This window comes from Nymphalis io, chromosome 2, assembly GCF_905147045.1.
Source record: "Nymphalis io chromosome 2, ilAglIoxx1.1, whole genome shotgun sequence".
Taxonomy (NCBI): Eukaryota; Metazoa; Arthropoda; class Insecta; order Lepidoptera; family Nymphalidae; genus Nymphalis; species Nymphalis io.
In genome coordinates, this window is record NC_065889.1 from 1,000,376 (window position 1) to 1,025,629 (window position 25,254).

The window sequence follows — 25,254 nt, forward strand, 5'->3', positions numbered from 1 at the left end:
ACGATAAAGATACTTTAAAATATAACACAATTAAACCGAAAATTTAGGCCAAGGTTGACGAAAACAATAGTAGGAGCGTTTCTTTTAATAAATAACTACTATTAAATAATTTTTCTGTTGTCACCCGTCCGCCAAGTTGGCAAGCTGAGCGCTCTTTAATTAGATCGTATTATTCATTCACAAAATTCGTCACTTTTCGCCAAGTGGGTGTAATTAGGACGGTTAATTTCGTTTACGATACATTTGGTACAATTAGTGAAAAAAAAACATAATCAAAATGACAGTTAAACGTTTAAGTGAGCCGGATCGCACGACTTGGCTGACGTTTCTGGCAGTGACATGAGCCGGTGTTGAATCAGAAACGAATGTCAAGTTTGCCAAACTATATGTAATTTATAGTTATTTCCACATTTAAAGTAAAAGTTTGTGGAATATATTATTCTTTATACCATATAATTAAATCGATTGTTACTTTAACCAGTAATTAAAAGCATTTTAATTCTAGAAATGAGCTATAACAATATTTTTACAAAAAAAATATTTTCTTTTTAATCTCTATTTGCTTGTACCTAAGGCTTAAAATAAAACAAAAATAAGATTACGAACGATACATTGTACAATGAGTATTCCAGATCATGAGGTGATTACCCTCGAAAGATAAAATGCATTCTAATTAAGACCTAAATGTAGTATTTTAAAGTTCAAATTCCTTTTTACACCAAAGAAAGATTATTATGTATTATGGTTTAACATAAATTGTGCAATTTCCTTTGGTGAAATAATTAGCTGGTGCTTTTCTCATTCCGTGCTACTTTTAATAGCTTTTATAAATAAACATTGTGTTCAATTTATAGCGTTGTTAATAAATTGTAACTAAATTATAATTATCCCTTAATTAACAAATGCTTTATAAAAAAAAACAAAAATTATAGTTTATGTAAAATTACACATCTTTGAAGGTTCCATATTTAAATCTATTTAGCAAAATTAGTTTATTTCCCGCTTAAATTTGACGTTTAACTTTTTAAACAAAATAATAATATTCTAGGCTTAACGTCATAGAGCTTTAATAAGATGTAATATGAAAAAAAATCTTGATGTATTTTAACGATTATCATAAATTGCTATCGAAAATGCCCATTACAAGATGCTTTCATAAAATATATTATTATTAAATTTGACACGAGTTACGCATATTTGTCCAAGCAAAGACTTATCGCCTTCTTTAAATCGTTTCTCACAATATCGTAACGATATATCTTAATGTAAGAAATTTACATATTATTAAATACCAGAAATTAAATAAACAAATTGATTCATTTTCTTTTATAAATATAAAAAAATAACTGCCAACTTCAATCGAATTGACATTAAAAACTCCTTGTTCATCTCCTTGATTTTCCATTGTTTTTTGAGGCACATGAGTGTGAAAACTGACAACATTTAAATCCGAGCAGCTACTTAGAAGCCTTATATTTTTGGCCATACCCATGATTTTGATGCCTTAGCTACCCTTATGAAGATAAGAGAGCCCTACAATCTAGCCACTACATCAAGGAGGTATAAATATATATAGTACGTATGTATATAATACAACATACAATTATGCAGTAATATTAAAGTAATGTATAAGAGCGTATGTATGAACATCTCATGTATAAGGCGATTTTAACCAGTATGACGGTACGAACTAGTGTAAACCGGTTCTACGTAAACTATTCACTATGAAAACTATTATTAAAGTATCATTGAAATTCCATAAACCTTTTTTGAAAGAACGAACAATGAAATATAAAATACTGGTCAAACCTTTTTTTCTCATCGGATATGAAATTAATAAAGATTTATGATTTTATAATTAAAAAAATAATTCACTTTATTTAAAAGTCATAATATGTTAATACATTAAGATAAACTTTACTAACATATTAAATTTATTTAAAATATCAAAATAATATTTTTTTAATAAAAAAAGTGTGTTTTTTTTATATTTTGTTACATACGCAACCATTGGGTAGAAATTTAAATGTTCCCACACATTAATTAATAGTGGAAGAAAATAACAAAAAATGTCTTATAAATGCAAACCAACATAAAATATGTCGAATGCTTCTAACAATTATCGTCCTACGTAAAACATCAAAGAAACGCGACGGCGCATGCGCAGGTGACTCAAACATTATCCCCGTAAATAGTTCTAAGAACAGACTCACGTAAATTATTTGATAAATTGCTACTGTCATAATAGCGTAAAACATACAACTACTCGTTTAGAAAATATTAAATTTCAAAGAAAATCTTCGTTCAATCGACCGAGCGGGTACTTGGCAAATGAACCGAAACACGTGGGTGAACGAACGTAACAGTCTGCTTCAACTGTTTTTACAAATTGCAATTAAAGAAGTAAAATAACCTATTCTAAATAATGCTTTTAAAAAGTCAGATAGACAGGCAAGTGAGCCTGATGTAGGATATTCCTTGCGCCGTCAATAAACTCGTAAAGGCAAACAGTTAATCTATCTAAAATTAAAAGTAACTCTCCTTCTACCTGTCCTTATCACACTACGTGGGGTCACCACAACGTGCATTTTCCTTCCACTTCGTTCTGTCACTCCTCATCTCAGTACTTTTCCCCTTTAATATACATATCCTTTCTTACGTAATCCATCCACACTTCCTTCGGCCTCCCCCGTCTACATCCATCAACATTTATACTCATCACCCTTCTAGTTTGCTTTCATCCCTCCTCATGTCCATACTACGATAATCTATTACCCTTCAACTTTTCATATTTTCTTTAACTTTTCATCTATTGATTCTAAAGTAACTATGAACTATATTTCGTTTAAAATAAATTAGTTCGTGTTTCATATTCTTGTCCTAATTTTAAACACTGAGATGTGGAATTTCTGAATGAGAAATATAATATTAAAATCATGTCATCGGTCACAAACGTTTGATCGTTTCACCTTTGGATCTTAAACGGTGTATTTAAGTCAGCCGACAACATTAACGGACGACCATCCGCGCTTATAAATTCTTATAATTAGCGAGTGACATATTGATGTTGTACTTCATCTTATTTCGTTTTATTTACGAAAACGCATTTTGATGTTTATTATCCGACCCGTTATAAAAGTGTTTTTAATGAGGAAAGATCAGAAGGTTTTTTCTTTTATTTTAATGTTTTTTTTTATTTGAATTTAATTTTCGTTTAAATTTATTTTTTATGACAATAAAATCAAAATATATTTTTCAACGAGCACTTTTGAACTGTCATTTCATTAGATTAATTGTATTTGAAACCACCGGTTCGAAATGTAGATTCTAGCCAAGAATCTCTGTGACTTACCTCTAATACATCCTGCCTCAGAATAAACAAATACTGACTATATCTTTTTATAATGTATATAATAAAGTCTAAGTTTAAATATAAATATAATTTAACCAACGTCACTTAAAGTGTACAAAAGGTTCTTCAATCAATTAAGGTCTTATTATAGTAAGAACTACATTACAAAGCTGAATTGTATGTTCAACAAACAGATAATTATTTATTTAATAAAATAACAACAGATCAAAAGAAAGTATTTTAATGAATATAAAATCATAGTACTTCTATTCAATAAACTTACTTCCCCGGCAACAGAATTGCATTTCTCGTTAAACATAATTCATACCCGTATAAAATTGGTAGGGCTCCGGTCTATTCAGACATATAAGCCCTCTCGGAAATATCATGTTGGCGAGCCTCGTTGGAAATATTTTTAAACCAGACTTTTAAGAGATACATATGAGGCAATAAGGTTGATTTTACTTTAAACTTGTCGAATTAAAACACGTGTGTATTTGGTTTCATTTTGTATTATATTTAAATAACATATTTGTCTATATAATGAAGACAGACATTTCGAAGAAATAAATCTGCGAGCTGCATATAATGTGACGCTTTCTGTTAACAGTTTTCATTATTTTTTATAGTATTTTATCTATTGTTATATGCTGTATTCCAAATAATTTTTATACACTTATTTATTTGAAATATACAATGAGTAGAATATCTTAGGCAAATCTTCAAAAGTCAGACAAAATCTGATGTCAATGATGCTTAGTAATATTTATAATATTCTCCTTATAATATTTGCCAAGTAGACTTGTTCTATATTACTTTAGACCAGAACTACTTTACTTTACACAAGACTAGTAGCGTATTGAAATCCTTGCGTTTTCATTATTTTTTTGACATCATTGCGTTTTGCATTATTTTTCTGACAGTTCTACTTGTGACATTGCGGTTGCTCCGGAGAATCGATAACGTTTCAACAGTACCATTCGTGAATCCACAATTTAGTAATTACAAACAAACTTTTAGGACGTCCAAATTTTCACCATCCATCGGCTCCGGTTAACTCAAAACACTAATGACGATACACCGAAAGCCGAGATAGCTGCTCGTAACATGGACACGGGCGGCAAATGATCGCGTCGAATAACAATAAATTATGAAACGTAGAAAATATGACACGATGGTATCTTTTCTCAAGTTCATAAAAATACCAAAAAAAATACATCAACACAAACGGAGTCTATGATAAAATGACCAACGCTCGTACCACTGCCAATATAAAAAAGTGCCTTACAAACAACGAACAGAAAGTGAATTAAAAAAAAAACGTTAATTATAAAATTTCTGGTGCTTCGAAACAATAAATAGAGTAACGAGACAATATAATGTTAGTGACGAACAGGGGACAAAAAGTATGTGAGATTCGTCTGAAGCGTTTAAGATGTTAGACGTTTTTCGCGGTTTAAAAAATCTTATAAAGGTGAACTATGTACACATTGACTCGCCAGTGTTCAGGTTGCACTACTCCATCACCGTCATCCTGCTGATAGCGTTCAGCTTGATTGTGACTACGAGGCAATACGTAGGGAATCCTATAGACTGTATCCACACCAAAGATATACCGGAGGACGTGTTGAACACGTATTGCTGGATCCATTCCACGTACACGTTGAAGAGTTTCTTCCACAAGAAGGTCGGCGTGGAGGTGCCGTACCCCGGCATCGGGAATAGCAGAGAAAAAGGGAAGGAAGATATGAGTGACAGGAAGATATACAAGTATTACCAATGGGTCTGCTTTTGCCTATTTTTTCAGGTAAGTTTTTGTACCTTTAAAAAAACATTCGATGAAAAATTTCTCTATTAAATTTAAGATTGATTTTGTAATACTATCGGTCATATTAATAACGAGTAAACAACACATTCGCACAGCGAACTGTGGAATGCTTTGCCTGAGTCTTTATTTCCTTATAGGTACAACGCTGGTGTATTCAAATCTAGAGTAAACAGATTTCTTTTAGGCAAGCGTGCTACATCCTAGATCGTGTCAATGCTTAAGATCAGGCAAATCACTGTCAAACGCATACCTATTAAGTGTACAAAAAAATCCAGAAATAATTTATAAGGATATATTTAAATAAACTAATGAACTCACAAGTAGCAAAAAAAAAAACAAAAGAATAATCATTATTTACTCCATAATATTATAATTTAATTACCGCAAGTCTATCAGTATAAATATCTGTAGCATATATAAAATAACTGCTTTATGTCCGAAAAACATATGAACAAAAATATACGGTATAGCTTTTGTAAAGGCAGTTCTAACTAGGCACGTCCGCTTAGTCATACATATCCTGTACTATTTTTAATCTGGCTTACACATCCTCAAGAGTCTGAACAGTCATCAGGCAGATTTCCGAATGAATTCACCGTAATGCCGCACGTAATACGCGACGTGTACTGGAAAGTATTCAGTCATTTTACTGAAAAATAATTACATATGTACTTGAGAAGAGAATACATTTAAATTTTATTGAAATATATGAATCATATTTAAGTAGGGTCTGGTTGAAATAATACAGAACACGCGATGCATTATGAAGAGAAATTATGAACCAAAATATTAGTACAATAATAATAATGTCCTCCAGACCGATTTCGGCCATGGCGGCCAATCTCAAGAGAGATTAGCCAACTACGCAGGAGATATTATAGTGCACAAGTGTGTGCGCAAACACAGGTGCACTCTCTATTCCCTAACTCTCATAATCCGATGGGACGGCAATCCGACACGACCGGAAAGAGTTCAGGCGCAGGACCAACGGCTTTACGTGCTTTCCGAGGCACGGGAGTGTACACACTTCCAACTTCCAGACTCCGTGCTGCTACTGAGAATTTTCTGATAGAAAAACCCAATAACTTTTTTATTGGCCCGACCTGGGAATTGAACCCAGGACCTCCGGGTCTACGGCCTTATATCAAGCCACTAGACCAACGAGGCAGTTAATTTATTGGATTTGGATTAGTACATATAGGTTAGGGTTTGTGCAAGCCCGTCTAGGTAGTTATCACCCTTTTATAAGATATTCTACCGCCAATCAGCAACATTTAGTATTTTTTTGTTCCTGTTTGAAGGGTGAGGGAGCGAGTGTAACTACAGGCACAAGGTAAGCTGACTAGCAAATTGGCCGCCTAATGGTCACCACCCCCAAATTTATTGTGCATAGTAAGAAATATTAATTCTAATCGCCAATGTGCCATCATCCTTGGAAACTAATATATATGTCTCTTATGCTAGTTATACTGGCTCACTTGCCCTTCACAACGAACACGCACAACGCTTTTAATAATTGTAAAAAGAGGCATTCAGTTAATTTTTGCACTTGATTGCTAAAAAATACACGGTATTACGGTTTTAATAAATCTAATATGAAAACGTAAACTCTATATGTCCTTCGACAGTGGTCCGTGGTTATTTCATACTGTTGTTAATTGTGTTGCTATATATTTACTGAATTTGTTATTAATGTTTCTTTGTCTAGAAGAAAATTTGTTCCGATATAAAATTGATCGTAGACACATCGGGGGGGTTGCGACGGCGAAAACAAAAGTTCAATAGTTTATAACTGGACACGATTAAATTTTTATGAAAGATTTAACGATCCGTAAACTTGCTAAACTGAGCCGTTAATGAAAATGGATCGGGATTTAGGGTAATCAAAATATTTGTCTCGGCAACACCTCCGTTGGATTTTTTACGCATATATCAATAAATTCAATAATTTGTTACATCATGCCGCTCTAAAGCCTATGGTTGTATTATTTTTTATTTATGTTTAGCGTCAGCAAGTACATTTAATTCATCTAATATAAATATAATGTTAATCATTCTGTATCAAAACTATTTTATTTTTATAGAACCAATAAAATTACAATTCACAATTTTCGAAATCGTTTTAAAAAAATCATTTTTGTAATCTATGGTCAACTTTTATCCTAAATATGTGATCTAATAATAAATAAAAATAAAAACACCACTCTAATTAACATTAAATTAAAATATAAAATCTAAACAAACTTTTAAAACAAAACGATTAGCGATAAGTTTTTTTTTATAAATAATTCATCTATTATTTATTATGATCTTTTGTATATTTTTTTTGTTACTGTCGTATATGTCTTAAAACAACAGTATTACTTCAAATATCATATTTGTGAAACTTTAACTTAAGTGTATCAGAATGCAGTACAATTTGAAAAAAATGACGTCACTGATAAACTACAACCATCAGCCAAAAAAATATTTCAATAATATTCAGCTACTACTAGGCTAAACCTTTTAGCCTACTACCTCATGTTATCATAATAAATAATAACGAGTTATAGTCATAGTAACTTATTACAAAACTAAAAAACATTAGAAAAATACCTTTACGTCAAAAACGTTGCACTTAAATTCTACTTAAATATTTAATCTAATTGTGCCCTAATGAGTTTCACTTCAAAAACACTATAAATATTAGTTATTATAAAAAGTATAATCTATTTATGAACGCGTTACAAGCAACGACCTCCAGTGTTTGTTTGTGACGGTGTTCACGAGCACTTCCCTTGAGATACCGAAAAACCACTCATACTCGAATGTTACGTGTAAAAATCACGTGATCAGATAACGTGATAAATTTATGTGAAACTGTCCTTCAGTACAGTAACAGTAACAGCCTTTGAATGTCCCACAGCTGGTGCTTATTCCACCACGCTGTTCCAATGCGGGTTGGTGAAATACACATGTGGCAGAATTTCAGTTAAATTCGACACATGCAGGTTTCCTCATGATGTTTTCCTTCACCGTCAAGCACGAGATGAATTATAATAACAAATTAATTAAGCACATAAAAATTCAGAAAAAATCATGAAAATTCACGATCATCGGTTAAGATTTACGCGTTCTTACCCCTGGGCCATCTCGAAACTGTCCTTAACATAGGTATAATAGCTAATAATAAAAATATAAAACAAAACGGACTTAACGTTCTTTCTTTAAAAACCATTTAAATTATAATATCGACTTGACATATTATCCATGTTCGACGACTTCTCAAGTCTCCGTAGTCCCAAAAACAAAATCGAAAACCAACATTAAAAACTAATAAAAGAAACAAAGTATAAACTTACTAGCCAGTTATTTTCTCAACCTACAAATCTAGTTTCTTTTTAACAAAAGTTGAATTATAGAGTTCAGGAACAGCTTAACATTATCCCACTGGCTTAAATTAGTTTCACAAATCAATACTATGTTATAAACGCGAAAGTAACTCTGACTGTCTGTTACGCTTTCACGGTTCAACCATTGAACTGATTTTGATGAAATTTGGTATAATGCAAGCTTGAATTCCAAAGGACGATATACTTTTTTACTTCAAACCTGGGAGAAATCTACTAGATAATAAATTAGACTCTAGTTTCAGCTTTAACTCTCATATTGATATTTTAATATTAAGATATGAATTATAACCCAAACAAAGCACATGAAAGTACAGAAGCGCTTGCCCTGGTTTGAACCTTCCTTTAAGGCTCACCTGCGATCTCGGCTTCTTAACCATTTCCATAAATTGCTTTTCACAGATGGCAAAATGTTAACTTGATTTTAAAATAAATTTAACAATAAATATTGATATCATTTCTGCTGCTGCTGACTGTTACATCACCGTCATATGAATTTGATAGGCTTTGTACACAAAACCTTAGTTTCTAAATGTAGGTCATTCTGATTAGAGTATGTTAAGACTTCATAAATCTTCATTATCAATGTCCTAATTAAATTGCACCGAAATGAGTGTAAGATATTTCATACAAAAATAAATCCAACGGAAGGTAATTAAAATTTGAATCCTTGAAATTTGTTTGTATTGGTGCCTGAAATAAAAAGCTAGCAGGCACATAAAAAGCCTCAATCAAAATAATAAAATTATATACCAGGCGCGACAAACACGCCTATGGAGATTTGTTATTTGTAAAGAAAAAGAAATGTAAAAAATATAGAGTAAATTAAGCTTGGACAGACGTTCAGTCAGTCTATATTTTTTTAATTTCAAAAATTCATTAATTTATTACTTTCCCAACACTTCAAGATATAATATACATCACAATAAATAGCAGTATTTGCATAAAACCCCGCCACCTAGTGAATAGATAAGGACAAACTCCAAGCTTTTTTCTCAAAAGGAGACGACCTTATACCCTGGCAATGGGTCATTAATAATTGTTACCTTTTACTTTAGTAACCAAAAGTCGAGATGGCTTAGTGGTTAGAACGCGTGAATCTTAACCGATGATCATGGGTTCAAACTCTCATGCTTGATGGTGAAGGAAAATATCGTGAAGAAACCTGCAAGTGTCTAATTTCATTGAAATTCTACCTCATGTGTATTCTACCAACCCGCATTGGAGCAGTGTGGTGGAATAAGCTCCAAACCTTCTCCTCAAAAGGGAGAAGAGACCTTAGCTCAGAAGTGGGACATTAACAGTTACTGTACTTTAGTGAAATTTTCATTTCTATTATCTTGATTATTTAATATTAACGCAATAGCATTTACTTTGCCGTCATTTTAAACAAGAAAAGCATTCAATAAAACTTCCAAATCAATTTCATAAAAATTTAATTCATAGAACTAAATGTTATTATGAAAACAAAAACAAGCTCCTCGAAGGTAAGAGAGAAATGGAATTAAAAACATATCTTCGCAGCATCATCAGTATAAAATTTGCGTAAAAGAAATGACACCCCAATACTTAGCATTCGACCGGCCGACGCCTTTGCATCTTTAACAAACAAAAATGCGACCTAATTTTCTGTTTATTCTCTCCATAATGGCTTACAGCTCTTATTTTTAACATCAGTAGCTGTTTCCTGCAATGCTAAAAAGTACACAGACTTATTTACAAACGAGTATTATGTACGTATGCGGTAAGCGTTTTGCTTCCGCTCTTACATTATGATTTTTCAACATTCATTGCTTGAATATTATGCTAAGGAATTGTAACGCGAATATTATCTTATTTTTAAAGCTCTTTCAGCTGTATGTAAGTTATTATATACGCTTCTATGCATTTTTTGCTATTATTATTAACCTAATTCAGAAGTCGTTTATGTTTTTGTTCAAATATCAACCATCGTAGGATTGTTTTTATGACTCATATAAATATAATTCAATTCAGAGTGGAAATCGCTCAGTGGATAGAAAGCATGAATCGTAACTGAAGATTGGGAGTTCGAACCCACGACTTATAACCCACCTTACTGGTGGTAGGGCTTTGAGCAAGCACGTCTGGGTAGGTACCACCCACTCATCAGATATTCTACCGCAAAACAGCAGTACTTGTTATTGTTGTGTTCCGGTTTGAAGGGTGAGCCAGTGTAATTACAGGCACAAGAGACATAACATCTTAGTTCCCAAGATTGGTGGCGCATTGGCGATGTAAGCGATGGTTAACATTTCTTACAATGCCAATTTCTAAGGGCGTTGGTGAACACTTACCATCAGGTGGCCCATATGCTCGTCCGCCAACTTATAATATATAAAAAAAAAATATCATCGCATGAAAAGTGGAAAGAATGAATTAGGTGCTTTTAGTAAAGAAAATAAATTGAAAATAAAATAACAAATTTGGTTATTTTACAGAATAATTAAAACTTAATAATATTTAAACAAAAGTACTAAATAGTAATAAAAGACACTAAATTCTGGTAGTATTTTAAAGCTGATCTGTCACTTTGTACAGTCATTTTGCTGCACGCGTCCAGAAGAGCTAGTTACGCGAATGCGGCGCTATGAAATTTCAAATGTATTAATAAACGTAAAATTTTCACAAGAAAATGTCCGTGTCTTGTACCACTAAAGTACGTTAAAATAATGGAAGCTCGACTCGACGAGCTAATATTATGTCGAGACAGTAATGAGCGATCACGTTTTAGTACTTCGCTACTGGTGATGCAAAAGGTCGTAAGTACAAATTATATATTTTACAGCGAAAACGAAACAGATTATATCCTTATGTTTAATTAATCGATATAATATCTATTTTTCTGCTTTAGAATTTTACCAACTATTGAAATTGCTAACACACCTTCATGATATCCACTTATATATCTATGTGTGTGTTCACTTATTAACACAAATACGAATACAAACATTCATCATTTTATCGCTTCACGTCTCTTTTCCTTATTTTTCTAAATGGTAGTGCAACTAAGAAATAACGGTCGTTCAGCGGTGCACACCCCCACCATACCCACGCTGTTTGAGGTCAAGTTCTCTAACATCCGAGGACTCCACGCTAACCTCAATGCTGTCCACCACCATCTCGAGACAGCACGGCCAGCAATGTTGTTTCTCACAGAGACGCAAATACTCCGCCCTGCCGACACCAGCTACCTTAACTATCCCGGCTACATGATTGAAGAATCTTTCAAAGCGAAAGCCGGAGTATGCTTGTTCGTCAGGGCGGATGTTTGTTGTCACCGATTGCGCTGCTTGGAGGACCCCTCCTTCTCCATGTTGGTGGTACGTGTGGACCTGGTTCGTCAGAGTCGAGTCTACGTGTGCCTCTACAGATCCCACAATGGTGACTTGGAGACAAGCCGATTATTTTACCATCTTATTCGGGTGGCAGATGCTGCGCAAGAGCAGTTTCCTGACGCGGAATTGGTGTTTTTCGGGGATTTTAATGCTCACCATGAATCATGGTTGAAATCCCTCAAAACTGACCATGCTGCAAGAACTGCTCATGCTTTTGCTCTCACACACGACTTGACCCAACTGGTTGATCAGCCCACCGGGATTGCCCACCGGGGGCAATTGGGCACCGGCGCTTGCCCATCAATGTCTGGGACATTGATGGGCAAGCGCCTTCTCTACTGGATCTTCTGCTGACTTCCCCGACACCCGGTGGAATATCAGGTTGTGGTTCAAGCGTCACTTGGTTCTTCATATCACGGCCTTACCAAAGGGCCACAGGCCAAGCTGCCGCCATCAGCGGTATGCAAACGTCGCGTTTGGCACTATAAGTCGGCAGATCGGGACGGCAGAATGACCCGACAGCTAGTGCCGCTGCTGTTGCTGATGAGATCATGTTAGGAATGGAATACTACATTCCTAGCTCAGATCTCATCAGTAGGGGTACGTGTAACCGTTGGTTCACTCGTGAATGTGCCGATGCTGTATCTTCTAAGCAGGCGGCATATCGCGCGTGGATCAACTGCGTTAGCGGGGCATCTAACATTGACTCACTGAAAGCAAACTACAATAAAAATTCCAAGTCCTGTAGGAAGGCATACACGAGAGCGGATGCACAGCGCATTGTATAGATTGTTCATGACCTTATTTTGCATCCTAGGGGCTCCCGTAGCTTCTGGCGTCTGACCAAGTCTGTGCAAAACAATTTCTGCCAACCTTCGCTGCCGCCGCTCAGAAATCCGGACGGATCGCTAGCTCACAGTCCGCAGGTGAAAGCCGATCTCCTGGCTAAACTCTTTGCTGATAACTCCGTGATCGATGATTGTAGTGTGCTGCCACCAACAATACCTTCATGTGGCCACACGATGCCTGACATTAAAATCAGGCAACGTGATGTGCGTGCGGAGCTGCAATCACTTGATATACGGAAAGCTAGCGGTGCCGATGGAATACCAGCCATAGTGCTGAAGAAGTGCGCGGCGGAGCTGTCTCCTGTGTTAACGCGCCTGTTGCAACTTTCTCTCTCTTCGGGATGTGTGCCGGAGGCTTGGAGAAGAGCTAGTGTGCAAGCGGTTCCCAAAAAAGGGGATCGATCTGACCCGGCAAATTATCGACCAATAGCTATCACCTCAGTACTTTGTAAGGTGATGGAACGGATTCTAAACAACCAACTGATCCATTACCTAGAAGATCACTGTCTCATTAATGATCGTCAAGTTTGGTTTAGACCAAAACGGTCCACAGGTGGGACCGTAAGAAATAAAATCTTAGTAAAACTAAGATTATTCCATGTGTTTCGCTAATAGTTTTGTTATACCTATAATGTACTACAAACAGTTCTAGATTAATATATATTTCTTTATAATAAAACGCTGTTCCACATAACTACTTATATCCATTTTAATTTTACTTACAAAGTTCTAAAAACATCGCCGAAATTTGTTTGAAAAAGTCATTTTTTTATTAATCCATAATGAATATTCATATCATATAATATCTCGCATCAATTCGATTTTAAAGTAAATAAACATATTTGTATTTACTCCACCTGTAGTCAGAACAGATTATATATTGAATTAAGATTTTGATTTGCACTTTGTAATGTATGACTAACGTCTAAAAATTGTTATTAATGTTTATTACCCAAACGCCTTTCTTCATAAGATTTTGAAATTCATAAGATTATAAAAAAACACATAAAATGTATATTTAAAAAAAATAATAAAAAAAATACGCACACACAATATTTACATCATCTGACCCAAATCACTTCAAAATATACTAAAATAAATCGTCTTGACTAGCGTAAGCACTTTCCGATCTAATCGAGGCTTCATAGCTCTCACCGGCGCAGGCGCATTGCTCTAGTTCTATAAGCATTAGATTTGATAACTTTAGTTTATTGCGAAGTCATGTTTTATCTTTATGAGTGTTAGCAGACGAAGTTTGCTCTCTGATAGGCAAAGCCCGGCTTAATGTAAGTCTAAATTTGAACTAGGGTTACGTGTCTATGTATCCACTATCAAAAGAATAATTAAAATTTATATTATTATCATATATTCTTTATTCTTTCTTTATATTAGAAAATAATCCTTTATATATTTATACACTACAGTACAAAGAAAACAAGGATAGTTAAAAAAAATGTCGACGTCACGAGAAGCCTGGTATATGTGAAATATCGAAATTGATGGTTCGTGGTCAGACAATCATCATCCACTGCTGAACAAAGGCCTCTCCCAAGTTGTATCAAAGCTCCTGATTCTCCGCCTCCCGCATCCAGGTGGTAACCAACTGAATTCGCAATTGACGATTATTGCAAGAATTTATATTTAAAGAAATCAAATAAATTAATATGAACTAAAATAAATAAAGACATTGTTTGTTGAATAATAAACATAGTTTTCTTAATAAATAGTATTGAAGTATAATATAGTATACGCGCCACATACACACAGTAAGTAGAGAGAGGTGGCGGAGACGGGCCAAGACGGCATGAGAAAGCGTCATGCTGATTGCCGTCACGGCATACAATTCGGTCTTGCCCCCAAGGCGCGATAATAGATATTTCACATCAAAAGAGACATCGTTAAAACATAAATAATAATCTAGCTATTGTATTATAGCTATTGTATTATAGCTTTGGTGGTACCACACACATTTATTCTACCGCAAAAAAATACTCTTGTATTGCTTTGTGTGAGTCTTATTTCCCATGTTTGCTGGCGCTTTGGCTGTATATGTATGTAGAGTATATTCTAGATATATGCCAAAGAAAAAGAAAGACAATCCGAAAAGGTTACTTGAATAAAATATATTTTGTTTTTTTTTTATTTAACCAGCAACCTTCGTTTAATATTCACGTGTTCTTTCCACTCTACTCGCGATTTATTTTTCATTGAACCTCCTCCAGTCGAAAGGTTTTAAACCTTAACATGCTAAGAGTACGCTGTCTTACTACGTGCTGGCAAATAGCCATGTCTCAGAATTCCTTCCAAAACATGCAGTTTCTTAAACATATTTTACTTCCCTCCAAAGGATGAATTGAATTTGTAAATGAAAATTGGGTCTCAGTGTTTCTAGGAGCCGCCCCTCAACTAGAAACTTTACAATACACGAATACATTCCATAAACTAACTAAATAACGGATGAAGGCATTCTTCTGAATTTAAAAATAACAGTAGTTTTTAATGATATTTATAATAAATATATGGATAGATTATGTGAATTTTGACCGAAGATCGTGCCTACAAATCCTGTTCGGATTCACCCGCATTGGGACAACGGGGTGGGCACTAAGCTTTCTATTAACAGGAGTCCTTTAATTGGTTCAATATATCCATTATATGATTTATAACTATTACTGTGTTTATTATACATATAACCGCTGTGGAAAAGAAAAATTAATTTATTAAAAGCCGTCCACTTAACGAGCAACTATCAATAACGAATAACTAACACGTTGTTTTCATAGTTCACATTTACGACCTCAAACCGCTGTAAAGCGATGAAATATTGGCACCTAAGTCACTCGGGTACGCTAATGAAGCGTTAAATTCGCTATTTGTTTAAATCATTGGAAACAAATTTTAGTACTAAAAATATGTTTTCAATGTTAAGTTTAAGTTCGATATATTTAAAAAGCAATTGTAATATTACGATATGTTTATGCAATCTATAAGAATATTCAATGTTCAACGACTATGGAAAGGAAAAATGAAAGAAAAGCATTGGATGCATTGTGAAGTCAAATCAACTCAAATCAAGATATACTTTATTCGAGTAGACCGTTTCAAGCACTATTAAATATGTCCATGAATTAATTAAAAAAATCGGTTTGAAAATCGGAATTACTATATAGTAACAGCCTGTAAATGTCCCACTGCTGGGCTAAGGCCTCCTCTCCCTATTTGAGGAGAAGGTTTGGAGCTTATTCCACCACGCTGCTCCAATGCGGGTTGGTGGAATACACATGTGGCAGAATTTCGATGAAATTAGACACATGCAGGTTTCCTCACGATGTTTTCCTTCACCGAAAAGCACGAGATGAATTATAAATAGAAATTAAGCACATGAAAATTCAGAGGTGCTTGCCCGGGTTTGAACCCACGTTCATCGGTTAAGATTCACGCGTTCTTACCACTGGGCCATCTCGACTTCTATTTACTATATATTCTATATACTATATATATATATATAATTACTATATATTAATATGAAAATCAACGATTCTAACTCCACGCCTTTTATGATTTTTTCAAATCGGACTAGATCATGTAGATATTCGTTGGTATAATTTCTTCAGCTTTACAGATGTAAAGCTGAAGAATTTTCATCAATTATATATAAAATAGATATTTTATATATAATTGATGAAAATATGTCGAATATTACATGAACGAGCTTATTATCTTATATGCGAGATTATGTATTAACAGTACTATAAAAATTATGAAATCAATAAATTAGTAGTAAAATACTTTTTTAAGACAACAAGCTTTTACATGATTTTTACAAAATTTCGTGTATTGACACGAATCAAATACTTCTTATGGGGCAAATAATGAGTGCAGAATCATGATCAGGTCATGTTTACCATAAAATGCCTTATCATCGGAACTGAATCAAAATATAAAATTTTAACTTCGTATAATAAATTAAAGTTATTCTAAATCGTCTTACAAAATTTGACCTAAACGAACTAATAAAAAAAACATTACAAGTTTAATAAAACCTTTTAAAAACACAAGGTATTATAAATTTCTTAAAAATAATAATCCTAAAAATACTTACGACACAGCAGACACTCAAACATGTAACCTACACTTGTATGGAGCACCCTCGCCGCCGACGTGATGAAGTTGCCGCAGAGACGTGCGTCGTTTTGACCGTTTTACAACGAAGTCCTGACAAGTTCCCTTTTCAGTCCTTTATTAGTCCTTTGCTCCTAAACATGACCTAAATTATGATAGCGTTAATTTTGTAATATTAATATATTGTGACTGAGAATTTTGATAGTAAATAAATATTTTTATTCAGATAGTACTGATATTTAGAAGTGATGTTTTGAATTCTTAAATAATGATAGATAAAGTTCTAAATTTAAATAATTTATCCAGCCAGTGCCACGTGCGTATGCATTTTTATTGTGTCTATTATTAAAAATTTAAATTAATATCTATTCATATTCTTAAGAATTATAATTTAAAAAAGATTATTATTGATATTTATGGTAAACATTCAAATAAAGAAATTTATATTTATGTTCTATTACGATTGATTTTATGATAATTGGACATATCGTATATGTTATCATATTCGTTCATTCGTTTTTTGTAAAATTTCGTGTTATGTGTCATTAGATATTCTGTTTTAACATTTTTATATTTAAGGCAATATTGCCAACATAAAAATATTTGAATCCCGTTCCTTTATGTTAAATCGTTTCTTTCAGTGAATTATAGGAAATAGTTTTGGAGAAAAAAATATGTTTTCCTTAATGTATCAAATTTAGTGTAAATTTAAACGTAAAGTTATATTACATGCCTTAAATATAATGTAACTATTCCTATGGGTACAATTTGCGCAAAATTTAGCCGCTGCCAAGCAAAGGTTTAACTCGAAATCATAATGTCGCGGCCATAACTCTCCAACTTGGAATCGTTGGCACGCGTATTTCCGCATTCATTACTTCTTTTTTATCGATTTATATTTAAATAATACTAAACAAATGAAAATTGAATAAAATAATAATATCGAGTGTTATAAAGAAATTTTACATATTTTTTTATTTCTTCGTCTAATTAAACCTTTTACAATCATTGGCATTACAATTAGATGCTTATAATTAAAAAAGTAATTTCATTCGATTATAAAACATAATCGAGAAATCTTAAGTTGTTTTTTTTTATTATTTACATTTTACTTATTCATTTTTAATCATCAACACGATCGTATTAATGACAAGCTCTGTCAAGAAATGACTAAATGTAGTAATTAAATAAAATCAACATTTACAGGCACGATAACAAATTTAGTTTATCAAAGTAGTACGGAATGAAGATGAAATTCACTTTGACTATTAATAAAATAAAAGTAAAGGGACTTATATGAATATAAAAATTATGGTATCTGTGTTGGGGACCGTTCCTTCTGACAGTGTAACTACAGGCACAAGGGACATCTTATTACCCAAGGTTTGTGGCGCATAATTGGCGATATAAGGAATAATTACTTTCCTACGTCAGCGACGATGACCACTTACCATCAGGTGGCTCATTTGGACGTCCGCCTTCCTATTTTATATATAAAAATCAAATGAGACCTTGTAAAAAAAAATCAATAATTACGACCATGGTAATGAAACGAAATAAGAACAAAGGAAAACACTAGCGTCACAAATGTTTAACTCAAAAGTTACATTTAATAACGTTACATATAACTTCGACCTAAAATTTTTTTCTTGCTATCATCAACTCGAATAAGATTACTTTAAAATAGGAAAAAACGCGCCAATTTTAGACTGAACCAAGTCAGAACTAAAACGTCACAATCACAATCGTAGCCTATATATGTTGTATATATATAAGCATTGTATGTTGTATTCGAAAGCACTGGCGAGCGAGTTCCTACATACGATAGTCATTCGAAACGGCGCGTGATGATGAATGTGTCCGTTTGACTGTCCACTAAAAATATACTAAAATAGGCATTGCTTTTAAATAACAACAAAGACTTTATTTAACTTTTTCATTTTAACTTTTTGTTGTCACTCGAAGGCAACGAGCTGTAATTTTATTTCATAACGCGATCAATCGTTATTGTTTTTTTAAGTAAATCCTTTATGCATCATAGCGAAATATCAATATCATATTTCAGTGCAACGATGGAGCACGTAACGTTACTGACGCAAAAAAGTTTTCTTCAGTTCACACGTGCCATATAATTTTTATTATAACTCGTTAAACCAGTGGCTAGCTTATAAGACTGCAGATCCCGAGGTCCTGGGTTCAAACCCTGGCTCGACATACCCGTGATTCGGATAGTACGTAAATGAGAACAAAGTGATTCCTTCTATATATTTAGCGAATCAATAACTTCTTGACAATTAATATGTTTTCTATTCCTTTATTTACTTTATATCAAAATTATTGGCGGATGTGCAAACTTTTTGTAGCGAGTCTACAAACGTCCAATGTTTATCAAGTAAAGTAATAGTCTGTAAATGTCCCACTGCTGGGTTAAAACCTCATCTACTTTAGAGGAGGGGTTTGGAATTTAGCCCACCATGCTCCTGCAGTGCACGTTTGTGGATAATACCTAATATCAATAGATACAGGCTAGGCACAGATCCTCGCGATATGTTATACTGAAAATTAAAGCGACCCCATTATGTTGATATAATATATTTCTAAATGCAAAAAGCTAATGAAAGCGGCTCATTAAAAATAGTTAATGTGTCTAGCAAATTATTTTACTTAGCATCTGCTTGAATAATAATTTATTATTTAATATTCCGCCATTTATTCACGATCCGTCAAATGTTGCCAGGTTCCGCAATAAATCAACACTAATAACAGCGACTGCGACAATAACTCACTACAATAATAGACGAGCTTTAAGCTACATTATATCGTGACCATGAAATGTCACGTAAGTCAATAAAAAATTTGATTGTGTTGCCATATGACATTAATTGTTTATTGCGAAAGTGAGTAGAAGTTTATATTTCTATAATTAAATTCATTCTATCCTAAGCCGAGAGGACCCAGAATTCAATGATGATGACAAGAATTTCAACAGAAAATGGTGGCTTCATATCCTGACAAGCAACACAGTATCATAACAAATATCATATACTTTATTTGTGATTATGAAAGTGGTTATGGTTATTCAGCTTTGGTAGAATATTGAACTCGGTTACGACGGAAAACCTCGTTAGGAAACGTGTATGTAACTGAAAAAAAATCTACCTTAAGATACCTTTTCTTTAACCCTGATATCGTGTGTGCAAGATTATATGACGATTGATAGAATGATTAATACGTAAAAGCGTAAAAAACTAACAATTAAACAAACTCACTCCCATTTAAAATATTAGTAAGGCTAAAAGTGCTTTTAGGTTTATATCTGTGACCTATGTAGATAGTAGATCTGACGACACTATCTCTCACGCTTGCAGAACATTGAAGGATATTCAATCAACACCGATAAGTTTTTTCTGTTGGAATACTTTCGAAATTTAAATTAAATGCCACTTATATAATGACGTAACGACCCCAAAAATATTACACAAACTGTCACTGTATCGAACCTCGACGAATCGAAGCGTTCAAATCCCACATCAGCCAGAAATCCGCCACGCTGTTCTTCTTGACCTACTTTACAGAACCGAACCGTTCCATCCAATACTCGTATTGTTCAAGGCATCAAATACATCGGCTGGCGACGGCATTTTCTACACTTATCTTTCCATTTCGTTGCGTGCTTGCTCGAGCTTGGTAACTTTACCTGTTGCTCGATGCACAAGACGATGGAAACATATCGTAAGCAACTGGTGGAGATGGATGCTATAAAAATAAAGTTCACGAATCTCGATGTACGCTCTTATTCTTGGGTTAGGAATATAGCGTCTCTGTAATATATAGTCAGTGTAATGAATAGGTAGTTTGTCTTGTAAACATACTTTAAACAAATATATATACTTTTTTGAATACGAAAATTTGAAAAGATAATTGTTAATTTTATTTATAGAAATAAATCTATGTTACTAAAATCATTGCAGAACTTCTATTAACAATAAATATCTTCTATAAACTACATTACACTTATTTAAAAAAAATACAATAATAATTGCAAATTATTATAAAACTTTATAAAATACAAAGATGAAGTCTATTTTTTAAAAATAAGGCGATCGTCAGTTGTTTAAATGATTGAATTAAAAAAATACGGTATATTAGTACCCCCTAATCCTGTTCAACAACAATTTTGTTTGGAATTATTTTTTTAATTGCAACACTAGCAACACCAGTGGCTGGCACTCTTAATGTTTCAAGTATGCTATGTAAGACAAAACGTGACAAAATCCTCTAGGTAGGGGACTCCACCAATCCATAAACTATTATAATTTAAGCAGCTGTTAAAATAAGCTGCCTGTGTTATGGTTAAATATAAGGCAGCAGATCCCGACGTCCAAGGTTAAAGTCGGTTCAATAAAAAGTTATTGGTTTTTTCCCGAAGATACTCAGTAGCAGCCGAAAGTCTGTAAGTTCGGAGTGTACTTCTGTGCCTCGGAAAACACGCAAAGCCGTTGGCCCTGCAACCTCTTTCCGGTCGTATAGGATTGCTGTTCAATCGGATTATGACAGTGAGAGAATAGAGAGTGCACCTGTGTTTGAGCGCACACTTGTACTTTATAATTTGTCCTGCATAGTTGGCAAATCTCTCTTAAGATTGACCGCCGTGGGTGAAATCGAGCAGGACATCATTATAATTTTAACATAGAAACAAGAATTGTATATTGCAGTGGCAAGGAAACAACAAATATGGAAACCATACGTTGACTATTTCGGCTTCAGTAGACGAATATTCGTAATGCTTATTTCTTCCTAAGCTATTTAAGAAACTAACGCCATCTGTCGACGCGATATAAATAATTAGAATATCTTTCGGTAAGGTAATTTTTGAAACGGCAGCTAATATAACTGCAGCCACTAAACATTCGCGTTGAAAGTGTAATGCTACAAATCCATAAACTTTTGCTTTACGATGCCGTCTAGCCAAATATATTTATTGATCGCTTTACATTATTGCATTTACGACTTTATTTTTAAAGTAGTAATGTTTAATTTTAAATAAATAAATCAATAAATAATATTTATTTCACACTGGGTTATCGACTGGGTATTTATCAACAGCTTTGTAATTATGTCGTTATTTGATTTTATAAATTATGGTGTTTTGTGTTACAACTATATTATTGAACTAGCAAATGCCGCAGGTTCGTCAGCGTTGAATTCAGTTTGTCACAATTATACATATAAAATATTTTAATTAATAGTAGCAAGCGGATGTTTAAACATAAAAAAATAGTTTTAGTAACGCCCAAATAGCCATACAAATTTAAAGAGGCAGTTATAATAAAAATAAAATATATCCTGGGACATTATGCACACACGGCCATCTGATCCCAAATTAAGCAGAGTAGAGAAACCAGACAACTGATATTATACTACTTTTATTTTGTAAATACATACTTATATATATAATTACACACAAACTCAGGACAAACAGACATGTTCATGCACATAAATGTCTGTCCTGAGTGGGAATCGAACCCACAACCTTCGGCGTAAAAGCAAGTATCTACCAACCACGCCAACCGGCTCGTCGAAGAAGTTATTTTCATATCATAGACAGACACTTCAATTTTATTTATTTTATACGTGTACAGAAATTTTAAACGCTGGATTGGACTAGGTATGGAGTCAATGTAAACGGCGAGTACATCTCACACCTTCGATTTGCCGACGATATCGTCATCATAGCAGAGTCGCTGGAACAACTCACCGAAATGCTGCGTAGCCTAGGCGAGTCTTCCCGGCGTGTCGGTCTCGGTATGAACTTGGACAAGACCAAGGTCATGTTCAATAGGCATGTCGTGCCGGGACCGATATACGTCGAGGGGAAACCTCTCGAAGTTGTTAGTGAATATACCTACCTAGGACAGGTAATACAAGTCGGTAGGAACAACTTCGAGAAGGAAGCCGATCGAAGAATTCGCTTGGGATGGGCAGCATTTGGCAACCTTCGTCAAGTCCTCAAGTCGTCTATACCGCAATGTTTGAAGACGAAAGTCTTCAACCAATGCGTCTTACCTGCCATGACATACGGTGCCGAAACGTGGACACTAACTGCGGGACTAGTCCACAAATTCAAAGTCGCTCAGCGTGCTATGGAGCGAGCTATGCTCGGAGTATCTTTGAAGGATAAGATCAGAAATGAGATTATCCGGAAAAGAACCGGAGTCACCGACATAGCTTGCATAATTAGCAGGCTGAAGTGGCAGTGGGCTGGTCACGTATGTCGTAGGACCGATGGCCGTTGGAGCAGACGAGTCCTAGAGTGGAGACCGCGAATCGGCAAGCGCAGCGTAGGGCGCCCTCCAGCCAGGTGGACCGACGACCTTAAGAAGGTGGCGGGCACCAACTGGATGCGGAAGGCGGAGGACAGGGAGCTTTGGCGCACCTTGGGAGAGGCCTATGTTCAGCAGTGGACAACGATTGGCTGTTGATTGATTGATTGATTGTGTACAGATATTATATTAATGTCTAATATTATTATAATGTTTATTTTCTTTAATTATCAGTCGAATTATATCCTCTTAACTTATATAGGCCAGAGCGGCCATTTTCAAGATTATTATATTTTACATAATGGTTTCGAATTCATTAGCAAAGAGTAACTATTGTGACTTACCGGTTATTTTCGGTAGAATGATGCTTTCTGAACCGGTTTTCCAAACCGGAACCCTACTTGAATGAATAAAGTATATTTTGACATGATCGACTCTACCGTATGAATGCTGTATATATTTTAAATATTTATATATATTTCTATTGCTTTCAGGCGATGCTTTTCTACGCTCCACGCTGGCTGTGGAAATCCTGGGAGGGGGGAAAGATCCGGGCCCTGATGATGGATCTTGACGTGGGGGTCTGCACAGAGATAGAGAAGAAGACGAAGAAGAAACTCATCCTGGACTATTTGTGGGAGAATCTCCGCTACCACAACTGGTGGGCCTATCGCTACTACTTGTGTGAAGGGCTCGCTCTTATAAACGTTATAGGTGAGTTAAATATATAATAATCAATACATATGACACCACTTTTTTAATTCCTCTACTAGGGTCTAATTCTACTAAGAAATTGTCACTTTATTACAAAAGAATCGAAACGTAATCGTTGCCATTTACTTTTGATATTCTACTAACACAACGATACAGTTGCGTTTCAGTCGAAGTCGGATCGGAATAGAATATATAACGTATCGTATCCGTTATAAATTAGTAAGTTGCCCCTGTTGACAGAATTAATTTTACGCCAAGAAGATTGGATGGATGGATGGATTGGATGGGATGCGATTTAAAATTCTTGCCATTATTCCACGTGGTCGTAATTTTTACTTCCTCGATGTAATTACGTAAATAAATTAGAACGTATCGTTTTAAATATTTTAAAAATAGAATAAGTAACACCATCTTTATTGTACGGTTAATTTTTGATCAAGCAGCTTAAGATCGTCATCTCATTACATAGAAGCTCCATCTAGTAGCGAGATTGAACAACTTGAATAATAAACAGCTATTTAGTTCCCAGCACAGTTGCAGATCGCAATATATATACATTTCATAATTAATTCTTTTAAGATTTTTTCATATATCTATAAACTTATTTTTATGCGTTTATTTTTTGTACTTTTTCCTGATGTTTCAGTTTTTTATTTTGTAGCAAATTGAATGATTTATATTTATTTTCGCACATTTCGTTCCTTTTGTGTCTGTAGTTGTCTTACTTATTTCCCAAATAAAACTTTCACCATGAAAAAGACCATAACACGTGGCAATTTTTATGGTGATTGGTCAAAAAATGACAAAGTGTATTAAGCTCGAACGAAACATCAACAACCATTTTCATATAAGATGATGTCAAGTAAAGTTCTAAAAGGCCTTATGTTGTTATATAATTCAATATATGATTTACAATCGTTCTACTAGTTGGTGATTCAGGGCGACGCTCGCGACAGATGGCATACTGATATTTCAGTTTGTGAAAACGTCAGGCCATGAAACGGTAGGTAAGGCGATATATATTAATTGAAATTTACTGAATCATCAAATAAGTTACAAAGATATTGATTTTATTATAAAATCATCAAACTACTAAACTAAATCAAAGAATAGTAAGAAACAAAGGCACGTCAATCTGTGAAGACTTTTTAGTATTAAGAAAACAAAATTTTATTATCTATGCTAATATTATATGCATACTTTGATATAAAGCAATATATTTGAGCGGAAATTTGTTGTGTAGCGAGATTGAACCGCAAGGATATTTTTATAACTAACACCTAGAAAGCTAGGAAGGCTACTTTTTATGACTAACCTTTTAA

At 34.1% G+C, this 25,254-nt stretch overlaps 1 protein-coding gene across 2 annotated transcripts in view; it reads left to right on the top strand.

Moving 5' to 3' along the window:
- Positions 1 to 25,254, top strand: part of LOC126778195 (innexin shaking-B-like) — a 64,529-nt gene that overhangs the window by 35,004 nt on the left and 4,271 nt on the right. For both annotated transcript variants that reach the window (XM_050501661.1, XM_050501672.1), the window contains exons 2-3: positions 4,373 to 5,159; positions 23,713 to 23,932. In XM_050501661.1, coding sequence (XP_050357618.1) covers positions 4,788 to 5,159; positions 23,713 to 23,932 — 592 coding nt within the window. In that variant the 5' untranslated portion in view covers positions 4,373 to 4,787. The remainder of the gene's footprint in view (positions 1 to 4,372; positions 5,160 to 23,712; positions 23,933 to 25,254) is intronic.